General features: G+C 43.3%; 1 protein-coding gene across 1 annotated transcript in view; it reads left to right on the top strand.

Moving 5' to 3' along the window:
* IKZF3 (IKAROS family zinc finger 3) overlaps nt 1-13,524 on the top strand; it is a 60,626-nt gene extending 47,102 nt beyond the window's left edge. Inside the window, exon 8 of the mRNA XM_028703753.2 lies at nt 8,292-13,524. Coding sequence (XP_028559586.2) covers nt 8,292-9,007 — 716 coding nt within the window. The 3' untranslated portion in view covers nt 9,008-13,524. The remainder of the gene's footprint in view (nt 1-8,291) is intronic.
* The last annotated feature ends 242 nt before the right edge of the window (nt 13,525-13,766 follow it).

Raw genomic sequence — 13,766 nt, 5'->3', positions numbered from 1 at the left:
CAGGATCCAGAACGCCACAAGGTTGCAAAAGCAACACTGCCGAAATACAGGTCCTAGGTATCAAAAAAGGTCTCAATATTGTCCTCTTCACATGCTAGGGAACACAATCCAATACATAGGCCACAAGTCTCCCCCATATTAGCTAGCAAAGTCCAAGTTGCTTGCACCACAGTTTCGGCTTGATTTTCACACTTCAAATCCACCAGCCCCAACCTTGTTTTGCTGCTTCCAGCCTCTGTAAGCAAAAACCGTTCATATACACACAAGCCCAAATAAATATATCCATTCTGCTCTGTGGTTGTGATGCAGTTGCTAAGGTTCCTTATCTTCAAGTTGAAACAAGCTGCTAGTTGAAACTGCAAAGCTTTCATTTATTATGCTAATTTTTTAGTCTATCTGGGTCAAAGATAGTTAACTTAAGATCGAAGGACTAGTAAAAAAAACTGGATAATGCAATGATACATGTTTTTAAAGCATTATATGCAATAAAGAATGCATATATATGATAAGCATAAATATCTCAAACAACCATTGACTTACAAGGTTGCCAAATATTCTTCTGCTTTATTAAGTTTGCCAACTTACTAAATAATACAACAAATGCATCATGACAATTGACACATCAAGCATCACAAACTTTTATGGACTAGTACTCATGTCATTTTACTTATTTATTTATAAAAAAATATTTGTATAACGCTGTTTCATGAAAAATATATCAACATGGTTTACAGCAGTAAAACTATTAAAAAGTTAAAAACATCTATTAACCATGGTGAGAAGATGTATCCTTAACTGCCTCCATAGGACTAGTGCAGGGATGTCCAACCAGTAGATTGTGATCTACCGGTAGATCCCTGGCTGATCCTGGTAGATCATGGGATCCTTATCGTGTACAAAAAGTTATGGGGGAAAGGCTAAAAAACTGTGCAATCCTCCCCAAAAAAGCTCAACTCTGGGCACTTCACTCCTTAAAAAAGCTAAACAATTCTGGGCAATCCACCCACCCCACACACGCTCCTCCTCCCTCCAATGCCAATGGGTTTTTTTATACTGCCAGTTTTTTTAATACTGGGAGTAGATCACAGTCTCTTGGGAGTTGGATATGCCTGGACTAGTGGAATAGAACAGTTTTCAACAGGTGTTTAAAAGTTGGCACAGAAGGCGCCTGCTGAATCTTTGTTGGCGAAGTCTTTCACAGGACTGCACTGATGACATTAAAGACTTGGTTTCTTGCTTAAAGAGGTATGGCTAAAAAGGCCATGAAATCAAGCGACACAGAAGTCCTTCCATATTTCTGTGCAAGGATCAAATGCGTATAAGATAGGAACACCGACCTTAATCTATAGTAGTAATTTGTGACAACACAATCTTCCTGGCAATACGAAAACGAATTAAAAATTTGAAGAGGAGAAGAACTCCTCAGTCTGGATGAAATCTAATTCCCTGATAAATTCTTTTTTTTTAAAAAAAAAACTTTATTAATTTAAATTACACACTTATACAAAGAATTTACAATCTCATACTACAAAAAGAAAATTAAAGAAAAATCAATTAAGAAAAAGGAAAACAAAAAATACAGAAAAAAGAAAGAAGAAAAAGCAAATTTACATACATTAAAAAACCTTAATCTTCCTAATTAATACTTAAATAAACACTTAAATAAAAAAGACTTCTGACAAAACAAGTCTTTTAATCATTCTCATTGTACTGTTTATGCTGTCGTTGTTTTCCCCACACAGTTTTATATTCTTTAATATTGTTCCCGTCTACTCCACAAACGGTACTTGTTGTGTTTACAAGTATCACTCAAGTTCTGCTAATATGGTGTGATTGGTACAATACGATCTTATATAATCCTTAAATATTCCCTGATAAATTCTAATACCTACTCTAGATGCTCTCTTTTGTTAAAGGATTGTGACTTTCACAACAGCATTCTGTGTAACTGAAATGCTCTCGCAGTGGGCTCTGAACGTTGTCACTTTTGCTGTCCATTTCAATTTTTTTGCATAGAGATGGATCTGCTTAAATCTGATAGTCCTTTAAGTTGCCTCAAGAATTTTTGCGGCATTTTCTGAAACAGATTAAAACAGTTACCCCTCTCAGCTTTTTAAAAGACAAACACAAGTTTGCAAAACATATTTATTAGACGAATATATCACCCTGGAGCTGGAACTGAACATAACTTGCTTCCCCAATAAGTGTACAGCAAATAGCAAATTCAGGTTTGCCGTTGTGTAACATGTGCAGCATGTTTAAGAAGAGGCACAAATAAATTAGTTTTCAACTAAGAAAACAAAGTCCTTTTCACCAATTAAAACACCAGCAAACCTGAGCCAACGGGTGCACACTCAGTAGGGGGATGAAGCCAATGGTGAATGCAATGGACCTGTATGATGAAATAAGTGTTTACAAACATGTACTTGTCACACACATTACCTGCTTTAGGTATCAGGCAATGCAGCCTCTAAGGAGTAGTTGACAGAGCTGAATTTCCCCATGCGACTTTGTACACTTTTGCCAGCAGCCACGATCGTGGACCAAGGTGTGCAAAATCCTGGTCGTATTATTGGTATAAGTGCTGAATTTTTATTCCGCTCTCCGATTCAAAGAGTCCATATAACCCCCTCCCCTCATAAAGCTAACAATATAAAGCAAGCATCAAGTTCTATACCTGGGATGCCGTAACAGAGAAGGCCTTGTTTCATGACGCTGTCCAAAAACTGTTGTCATTGGTGGGAATATAAGCAGGGCCTCTCCTATAGATCTTAAGGCACAGGCTGTCAGGGGAGATGTGTGAGGCCTAGCCTTTCTACACATGCTTGTGTACCCACGTGGCAGATTGTGTGGGGGAAATTCAACAATGTGAACTGAACTGCGATGGCACCTGCCTTATTGGGGTAAGATACAGCTTCTGCAAGGTACAGGTTGGCAAACAGTTCCTTGAAGAGTGGGTTAAGAAAGAAGGAAACACGGGTGTCACTACAGCGCTGTGTTCTGACGCTTTGATGTTGTTGTCAATTAAAAAAAAAAATTACTCCATGCGGTGGGGTTTCATATAGTGTGACTTTTAAAAAGTGACTCACTCTCTTTTATCCTCCAAGGCGCACTCCCATAAGCCTCTTGTCTGACCTTAAGCTGACTTTTCATTAAGTACTAGAGCGAAAAATTGCTTGGAGGAAGATGTTTGGATCTCTTCCTACCTAGGTCATCCTTTCCCCACCTGCTGCCCTCCAGATGCTCTGGCTGTGGCTGGTGGGAGCTGTAGTCAAAATTTCTGGAAGGCACGGGGTTGGGGAACACAGACATAGGCATTAACTCAAGTAGCAGAGGGTTAGATACCAGGAACCGGACAATAATATTAATGGATAACTGTTTCTGGGTCCTGCGCTTCTTCTCTGGGGGAAACTGAGGTGATTATCTGGTGTAGAACTTGGGCCTGGTCTACACTCACAGCAAAGCATGTTGGGCATAAGGAGCCAAAGAGTCTTGAATCAATATGAAAGAGGTGGTAGGCTGTGCATCTTCAGATGGCAGGGTATGTTCTCGTGCTAAAATACGGAGAACCATTTTAGCAGTACTCATTTCCTGCTCTGCTAGTCCTCTGCTTAGGAGGATTCTGCGTCCCTTACAGAAGCATTTAAAAATGTCACACCCAGGGCCGGATTTAGGTTTGATGAGGCCCTAAGCTACTGAAGGTAATGGGGCCCTTTATATGTCCAGCTGTCCTTTGTCAACAACAAATTGTCTCTGTTTTTCATGTTGAATATATGCTATGCGGTAATTTATGGACCTAATAGGTCCATTTGCACATAACAAAATATGTATATAATCAAAGTAATTGTTGAACTGAAATACAACTAACAAGAAGCACATTAATAGTGAAATACAATTAAGAAGTATATTTTGTGGGGGGAGCCCCAAGAGAGTGGGGCCCTAAGCTATAGCTTGTTTAGCATATACATAAATCTGGCACTGGTCACATCCACCCACATGCACCTCTCCCAAGTCATACAGTCCATTTCACCATCTTCTGACTCGGAGCTTAACTAGATATTGAGAGGAGAGAGGTGACATCATTACTCTGTGTGTTGCCCTGCCTTCCAGCCAGGGAACGACAGAGCAGCAAGTGGTGTAATGTTGTTACTGTCATCTTTGAAATAGTAAAGCCCCGAGGTACTAAAATGGACTGTACCATCTTAGACAGCACCAGGGAGGCAAGGGACCATATTTTCAAATGGGGGACCACTTTCTGCAAGTAGAAACTAGGACTGGAAGAAGCAGGCTGGACTGATCTCACAACTTTCTCTTTATTGTGTTAGTTTACGCAAATGAAGTTACATATTGAGGGAGAATGGCATTCCTACCTGCAGTTCTGAAGAGGTAGAGGCCATGGTAGCACCTCAGGATGGGAGAGAAATACAATCCAATTTCCATTTAAAGGGAGCCTGTCTAAGTTGCACTTTCTGAAACAAACACGCAAACACAGCCATCCCTTCAAAAATGTACACTTTGCTGAATTTTGCAATGCAGTTCTGCAGCCAAGTAATGTGTGCAAAAATGCATGTACCGGGGCAAAGCGTGCATAGAAATGCCTGTATTAGTGAAAATAGGATGCAAACGCATTATGTAAAGGAAGAGAAATTGCTTTGCAGAAATGTGCATATTAGGAGAAAATTGCACTAAGAAGTTGGTGGATTTTCAGGACTTTTGAAGGAATTGCAAACAGATGTGGAAGTGTGGAGAATTGAACTTAAGGTTGGGAAAACGAGCAAATGTGAGGAAACGAGGTTGTCAGGTTTTCTCACTCCTGCCCCTCACCCTGATGGATGTGGAGAGTAGGCCACAGTTCTCTGCTCAAGCCCCACAGTCCCTGGTTGGGAAACAAGGGAGGGCAATGAGCTTCATAGAACAAGGCCAGGTCAAATAAAAGCATTAATTGAGAGGGTGTAATCGCTGAAATGACACCCACAACTCTACACCCGCCCAAAACAATGTCATAAGCGTGCGCATTGTGGGTTGTTGTTTCTTTTAATTCCATGTTCTTGATCGCAGTTGAAATTGCGCCAGTGTTTTCTGGGTCACTTTGTGGTTTGCCACCTGTGATTAATACCCTTGAGTGTCTGCAGCTGCCGCTGTGCGATTAAGTGGATCAGATTGGGTACAAATGAGCAGGTGGAAACCATAATTCCTATATGTCCTATTTTTTACTTAGTGACTCAAACATTTCCGGTTTGGGGTTTGCCACAGGGTGGAAATATTTCACCCTCTGCTATCTCTTTCCCTACGAGGTTTCTGCTTATATACCAAAGGTGAACCTTTTCTGACTACCCCTACTCCACAAACACTTTTTTCCCCTTCTCACAGTGCTAACCCCCAAACAGGAGGTGTTTGTAGAGCTTTTGTAAGCTCCCCCCCCCCCCCCTTCGGCTTCGGCCTAGTGTTAACTCACAAGAGGAGGAGTACTCATCTGGAATATCCAAAGAGCGAAGCTAAATGTAAGGGGGAGGGGAGCTACCCCTGAATTTTGGATCAAGCAGGAATCCAAGAGCACCTTAGCATTACAAAGTTGTAATTCAGAATTACTGATTCTGCTGAGCGGTATCAAAGCCAGTGCAGTGCTTGGAGGAATAAAGCAAACCAGGATAGGGCTAGTGAGTCATATGCAAAGCATGGTGGAATCTAGACTTTCCTTTCCCCCCTCAAACACAATAGTGGTTATCTAGTAGAATGCAAATTTACTGGTTGGGTAAATAAAATACTTTATGGTTGGTAATCTTAATATTTCTCCATTCTAAACATGTGTTGTAAGGTCCATTTTAAAATGCAAAACATACATTTTTCCCCAGCCAGAAGGAGAAACATAGCATATATTTTTTCAAGGCATATATTTTTTCAAGGCAAATAGTTGAACTGTTGCAACTTAGCCATTCTTCACCGAACTGTGGCCAGAAATACCTATTCACCATGTAATTTCACCATGAAAGTTTCACACGGATAGGACAAACTGCCTTCGTTGTGTGGTGAGGTGAACAGAATGTTTTAAGCTTCCTCTAAGAGAGAATGCTAAAAAGCATCAAGATGTTTTGAACTGTGGATCCAATCTTACAAAAAAAGTCAGCATTCCCAACATTCTCTCGTCCTCAAATGGTACCAAGAAAAAGCAATGGCCAAGACAGGACTGTGCAGATGAAGAGAGGGAGCCATGCGAATTGGAGAAGGTTTGGATCTTAATGGCTGGGATGACCAAAGGCAGGGATAGCTCCCCACCCCAGTGGCACCTTCTGTAAGTGCCAAAGGTAAAGCACAGCCATGAGAACACTATTGTAGTAATGGCAGCATCTTCTCGCCATCCCTGAAACTGAGTTGCAAGGACTGCACTAGCAGTTCTCATATAGGAATGCAGTTTATATTGATGTTTCGCAACCTTAATCTGTTGCAGGATCTTAGCCAGACCCAGTTGAATATAGCAGAGCATACACAGACTTCCAGAAGCAATCAGTTGCAGGCAGGTAGGATGAAGTAGGAGCAAGACGCTGCTACCAGTAACTTGGTTACTTAGAAGTGTTTCTTATTTACAGCAGACTTTACAAGTTACTATATACAGGATACAGACACGGATCTCAACTCTCTCGCTGAACAAACTCCACACGACTCTCAGAACACACACTGACCAACCAACTATCCAGCAAGGAGTGCCATGAGTCATCATGCCTATGTGGAGACCTTGACCAATAGCAAAGTTGTATCCAAGGTCCCATATCTCTAGGAAGAATAACTCCCTCTGCTCAGTCTTCTTGGCCTTCGGCCAACTTCTTAATTGCTTTGTGGGAAGCTGCATCAGATAGCATGTAGTCAAAAACCCCAAAAGTTTATCTCTGCAGAATGTACAGAGACACACAGTAACTTCACGGGGCTTGCAATGCAATATACCAAATATTCATAAGCCTTCCCATTGCCTGCACAGAGCCCGCCCTAACGCTGGATATTTTCTTAGTTAATCGTATTCATGAGTTCAAAACAAGAAACTGAAAACTTTCAGTATCCCTTGAGAAACGGGGCTAATTTTCTTTGATTCATCTTTTCTAGAACTGGCATCTGAGTCATAGACAAATGTCATTCTGTGGGGGATTTTTTCTTTTTTCTTTTTAAAATTCCTTTTATCTATCAGATGGATCACAAGATTGACAGAGAATCTTGTCAGCGGGTTCTCAAGCACATTACTAAAGAAACGTGAGTGGTTGGTTTCAAACCCATCCACTGAAACAGCCTGCCAAGTTTCGTGGTCCTTGAGTCATAGTACTGCCAGTGATAAATATCTCAAGGGTTTGACATTCTAGTTTCTATCCTTCTAGCACAGAGGATTTTAATATGAAAAACGCCATTGCCTGCTGTGTGTGAAAATGTTGCTTGTGGCAGCAGAATTCCATTGCCTTATGGCCAAGGCTGGATGGATCCTATGATACTATAACTGTAGCAGAGATATGCAGAAATCAGTACTGGCTGCAGAATTCAGCTGCTGGAGAATGTCAGCTTCTTTTTTGTCCTATTTAAAAAAGGCAGGTTTCAGGACCGCAATACCTCAAGGACTGCCTCTTTCCACATGAACCTACGCAGACCCTGTGATCATCTTCTGAGGCCCTTCTTCATGTGCCTCCTCCATGTGAGGTCCGGAGGGTGGCAACACGAGAACAGGGCCTTCTCTGCAGTGGCTCCCCGTCTGTGGAATGCTCTCCCCAGAGAAGTTCGCCTGGTGCCTTCATTATACACCTTTAGGTGCCAAGCAAAAACATTCCTTTTTAACCAGGCCTTTGGTTGACCTGATGGGCATCCTAGACCATTTTAAAATGCGGCTCTTTTTTGGGGTGGGGTGTTATTGGGATATTGTTCTTATTTTGGTTTTATATATTGTGATCTTTTTCGTGAACCGCCCTGAGACCTCCAGGTATAGGGCGGTATATAAATTCAATAAATAAATAATAAAACAATCCTTAAGCTAGACCTGAAAGTGTTCAGGGAATGCTAGCGAGAGGAACAGGAGAGGCCGAGGCAGAGTAGAATTCCTAACAGGGGTGTGGGGCCTCAATACCCCATGTATTGTTTTTAATAGTATCTTATATTGTGATGTTGTGCACTGCCCCGATATTTTAGAACATGGTGGCACAGAGATGCTTTTGTACGCAAAATGTATTTATTTATAAAAGTATTTTCATGCTGCCACGGTATAAATGTAAGGCGGTTTTAGAACTTTACCCTGTAACGTCCTCATGCATCCTTCTGTCCCACAGGTGAGAAACGCTCCAGCTTTGAAGTGAATTACAACCCCAGCTTTGTGTACGAGAAGGAGAGGGAGGCCATGTTGCAGGGATGCCTGCTGGACCAACAAGCCATCAACAATTCCATGGGCTACCTTGGCGCAGAATCCCTGCGCCCGCTTGTGCAGAACCCAGCACCCCCGACCTCGGAGATGGTGCCCGTGATCAGCAGCCTGTACCCCCTGGCGCTCACCCGCTCTGAAGTGCCCAACGGCAACCCTCAGGAGGTGGAAAAGAGCCATGCCCAGCTGAGAGACAAGGCTATGTCTTCCGACAGAGGCCTTTCTCCAAACAACAGCGGCCAAGATTCCACAGACTCAGACAGCAACCAAGAGGAGCACCAGAGCCTTGCCTACCACCAGAACCAAGCGGCTCCTCCTCCTCTGCAGGCCCGTAATGGGCTCCTGGTCTACAAGGAGCACCCCAGGTCCTACGAGATCTTCAGGCCACCCGTCGTTTGTCCTCGTGACGTCTTGAAAGTCTTCAACAAGGAAGGCGAACCCATTGGGGTCTACCGATGTGACCACTGCCGCGTCCTCTTCCTGGATTACGTGATGTTCACCATCCACATGGGATGCCACGGCTTCCGTGACCCTTTTGAGTGTAATTTGTGTGGCCACCGGAGCCATGACAAATACGAGTTCTCCTCCCACATAGTCCGTGGCGAGCACAGAATGGGACTGAAATGAGAGCAGAACTTCTCCCATCAGTTTCTGGGGAGACTCGTGCACCGTAACCTAAAACCAGTCCAAAACCAAGTTCGAGTATTGTGTGATTTCTACCAAACAACCTGGGGGGTGGGGGTGGGGAATTATAACTTGTGGGTATTTCCTTGACTCCATGGATCTACAGTCTTCAGGGTTCCTTGTCCAGGAACGTGGGGAGTTTAAGACGTTTACATTTGTAGTGTAGTCAGATTTTTAAAACCCTTAAAAAAAAACACGTGGAGAGATTTCGTTGACATTTTTCTGTACCAGCTGTAAAAAAGGTTCGGCCAGAGGTGAGGAATCTGTAGGCCCCAAGCCCGGATGTTACTGGGCTACAACTCATATCACCCTTAGCACCCCTCAGAAACGTGAAAAATTAAGCGGTATATAGATGTCTTAAATAAAAATAGAGAAATATTGGCCATGCTCTCTAAGGCTGATGAGCACTGGGAATCCCACAGTGTCTGAAAGGTCCTTTGGTGACCCAGCCCTGGGTTAGGCTCACAGTTAACGCAGACCGGAAACTAAGATGGCTGCCCCCAACAGTGCTTAATTTCTGAAAACAACAACAATAGCGGAGAGTGAAGAAAGGGTGTCGGGGCTTAGTTTCCAGCATTTGGTGCTTGGAGATGGCTGGACCTGTGGTTTGTGAAGGCTCAGGTGCTTTTTGTTCATTTATCAATTATTCCGAGACCTCAGGCCAGTTTATATAATCTGCAGAGCGAACTAAGAAAGTAGCTTTTCCACCTCATGTTGTGAGTGAAGGAAGCTGCCTCTGATTGTCCTCCTGGCCCATTATTGTAAAGATTTAGGCGGTGGAGAGTCCTTTATATCATCTGATCCTCCTTCTCCTCTTTTTTTTTTTAAGCTGGAGAGGCTGGGGACTGAACCTGGAACCATCCATTTGCAAAGCATGGAGCTATAGACCCCACCTGTGGGAACTGCATGCTTGATTGGTTCACCCTAGGGATGCAAAATAGCGCCTTGCATTTGGAAAAGCAGCACGCCAGAAACAAGGCTAGACTGCAGGCCATCTCCCTAGCATGCTGTTTTCCTGAGGGGAGTGGGGAGCTTCTTTTGTCAGAGAGCATTCAGTCCATTGATTCCCTTCCCAAAGGCAGGCCTCCTAAAGTAGTCCAACCCACATTCTTCCCTTGGCGCCTTGGCAATGAAAAAGAGGGCTTATCTACACTTACCTTTCTCCCTGTTCCTTCCAGGCGCAGGTCTGCACTTAAAAGCTCCATGCCCAAACATTTGCCCGGGGGTGGGGGCGAGTTGCCTAGCGCAAACATCAATTGGGGTTTTCTGTGGGTGGCTGTTTGCTCTGATTGAGCTTTAAAGAGCAGGTTTTCAGTGGAAAAGGTCAAGAGCAGGGGTCAGCAACCTTTTTCAGCCATGGGTCGGTCCACCATCCCTCAGAAAATGTGGGGGGCTGGACTATATTTTGAAAAAAAATAATGAACGAATTCTTATGCCCCACAAATAACCCAGAGATGCATTTTAAATAAAAACACACATTCTACTCATGTAAAAACACCAGGCAGGCCCCACAAATAACCCAGAGATGCCTTTTAAATAAAAGCACACGTTCTACTCATGTAAAAACAGGCTGATTCCCAGGGCCACATTGGGAAGGCGATTGGGCCGCATCCGGCCCCCGGGCCTTAGGTTACCCCTGGTCTAGAGCAAAACCAAAAAGGGGCGATCAGACAGGGAGCAGGTGATGTCTGGAAAGAATGGAGGAAAGGTAGATGTGGATAAGCCCACAGTTATTGGGCTAAGATTGAGCCCTGACCTCAGTGAGTTATATTTTTTTATAGGGCGAGTTCTCAGTTGCTGCAGTTTGTGGTGGTCCTTGGTAGAGGAGCCGTTCAACCAGCTTGTTTGTAGCAGAGGTGTGACTTTAGTTGTATCCTGTCAGTACCAAAGATGTAAAAGTGGTCTTTTGTTCTTGTCACACTGGTGAGCCTTTTTATATATGCCTTAAGGGCAATCTGTGCTATTTCCATCTCTCTCTTGCTCTCTCTCTCTCTTGTTGTATGTGTGTGTAAAAGAGAGAACACACACACACACACACACACACACACACACACACCCTCTTCCTCCCTGTCTTTCAGTTCACATGTCATTATCCTTCAGGGGCACCTCTGTTCCTGGACAAATCACTAGTCCTGCATATTTAGAGTTGCCAGCTTGCAACTTCAGACAGTACTGACTACAGATGGGTGAATCTACCAAATTTCAGTTTCTCTCAGCTTCTTATTTTTTCCAGTCATGTGTTCAATATTTCCACAACAGCCATCGAATCTAATGCGCACCTCAATTTTCAGAACCTTGAAACAAAAAGAGTATTTGCTGGCGAATGTAAATGTGCCATCAAGTCTAATATGCACCTTAATTTTCGCAACGTAATTTGGCCAAAAAAGGTGAGCATTAGATTCGAGTAAATATGGTATTTGCATGTAATTTTCGCAATGCGATTTCCCCTAAGATAATGCATTTATTTTCTTGCACAACGCATACATATGTGCACACCTTGCTACTGTAGATGTATTTTGGTACCTGTTACTTGGTTTGAGAACTTCACTGCAAAATTCAAAGAAGTTCAGCATGTGAATTGTTTCAGAAATGGTGAGATAGGTAGAATCACCTTTAAAGGTGAACTTAATATAATTTATCTCCCACCCCTAGTTCTGGCCCCACCTCTTAACAGGGTCAGTAGGCAGAGCTAAGGACCTGTGCAGAGGAAGTCAACCAAGATGAACAAGGGTCTGGAAACCAAGCCTTATGAGGAATGGTTGAGGGAGTTGGGTATGTTTAGCCTGGGAAAGAGACTGAGAGAAGATAGGATAGCTGTCTTCAAGTATCTAAAGGACTATCACATGGAAGATGGAGCAAGCTTGTCTCCTGCTCTGAAGTGCAGGACCTAAACCAATGGCTTCAAGTTACAAGAAAAAAGATTCTGACTAAACATCAGGAAGAAGTTTCTGACAGTAACAGCTGTTTGACCATGGAACTGACTCCCACAAGAGGTGGTGGACTGCCCTCCCTTTGAGGCTTTTAAGCAGTGTTTTGGATGGCCATTTGTCATGGATGCTTTGGTTGAAATTCCCGCATTTCAGGGGGTTGGACTACATGACCCCTGGGGTCCCTTCCAACTCTGCAATTCTATGATTCCCCAAGTTGGCGGGGCTTATTTGACAAGAAGAATCCAAGCCTTTAGGGTCATTGGCCCTGTTTTCTGGAATACTCTGCCAACAGAGATTCAGCAAGCAGCTTCTGTTTCAACTTTTAAATGCCTGCTGAAAACTTTCCCATTCTATCAGGCTTATGCAGGCAATTAAGAATATGCGCTAGCTGATTTCTGATTTTAACATTTTATGTCTTTTTATTGTATGATTTTATGTATAAATGTAAACTGCTGTGAATTTTTTATAATCTTTTATTTTTTGTGTTATTTTTTTATGAATTTAAATATTTTTTATAAATAAGGGGAAAGGAAACAAAACTTTTAGGAAGCAGGGGGCATGGAGAGGGACAGCTACTCCACTCACCCAAAAACACAGGGACAAACTGTTTGCAACCCCTGAGTGTAGCAGTTTGGAGCCTGGCTTCACCCCAATTTATTGGATTATCCCTGTATTGGGTAAACCTGGATTTGCAAGGGGAAAGCACTGAAATAGTTGTAACGTCCTGGGGACTACACAAATTAAACGGGAACACAAACAGCCGCGAACCCGTAGTAAACTCTGGTGTTGGCAAATCCACATTCTGGATTTGGTGAAAAGAAGTCATCAGAAAACATTCTGAAATTAAGGGTGTACCATTCAGTTTTACCTAACGCCTTATTTTGAGATAAATGTGGAGGCTTTTGCTGGGGCAAAAATGGCAGGTTAATTTTGAAGGAGCTGAAAGAAATTTGATGACTAGCCAAATTTCCCAATGAGGAAGGTTCCAAACATCCCTGTGTTGCCACCATTGTTGCTGCTGCTCCTGCCTAATGGGTCTCTCAAGGGGGAAACATGGAAGGGATTTTGAGGACAGCAATAAGCGTTGGTAAAAGACTAGCACAATTTCCCAGCAGGATCGGGTGGGGGTAAGGGGAGCCCTTCGTATCCTTGCTTGTGAACCTTCCTTGGGAGTTGTTCTTGCCTCTGTTGAGAAATGGCAGAAGGAAGCCACTGTTGCCTTGTGATAGGAAACCCTCCATAGAAGCTGAGAATGCCATTGCCTTACCTTGGAGGGCCGCGAATGTGCCTCTGCATTAACATTGCTGCTTCTGACTACTCATCGCTCATGGCTGTCGCTCTGATGACAGCACGCTGGCGTGTTTCTGCTTCGAAAATAGGTCTCTGCACTTGTTCTGGAGTTCTTTCGTTCCAGTCGAAGAATAATGGGAACCTGCTGTCAAGTATTCCGAGTGTGTTTGTTTTCAAAAAGTGTTATCTACAGTGTAAAGTGATGAATTTATTTTTTAATACAAAGTGCTTTTTTCAGTACCCGTGGCTCTGTATGTTTTGGTTTCTTTTTCTACCAAGGTAATCAAGGGGGAGGCACCACATGGTTTGGAGCACGTCTTCCTGAACCGGAAGATGCAATCGGTGTACAAAAGTCACTTGAGATGCTTCAAAGCGAAGACAACTTAGCAGCACCCAGTTGCCACTGTCCCAAGAAGGCACGGCACAGGGAGAGCAGTGTGTGGGCACACTCACACGCCACAGCCCAGTGGAGGAGAGGGGCA

This window comes from Podarcis muralis, chromosome 13 (genome assembly GCF_964188315.1).
Source record: "Podarcis muralis chromosome 13, rPodMur119.hap1.1, whole genome shotgun sequence".
Taxonomy (NCBI): domain Eukaryota; kingdom Metazoa; phylum Chordata; class Lepidosauria; order Squamata; family Lacertidae; genus Podarcis; species Podarcis muralis.
The sequence above is the reverse complement of the archived record's forward strand: the minus strand, read 5'-3'. Positions and strand labels throughout refer to the sequence as shown.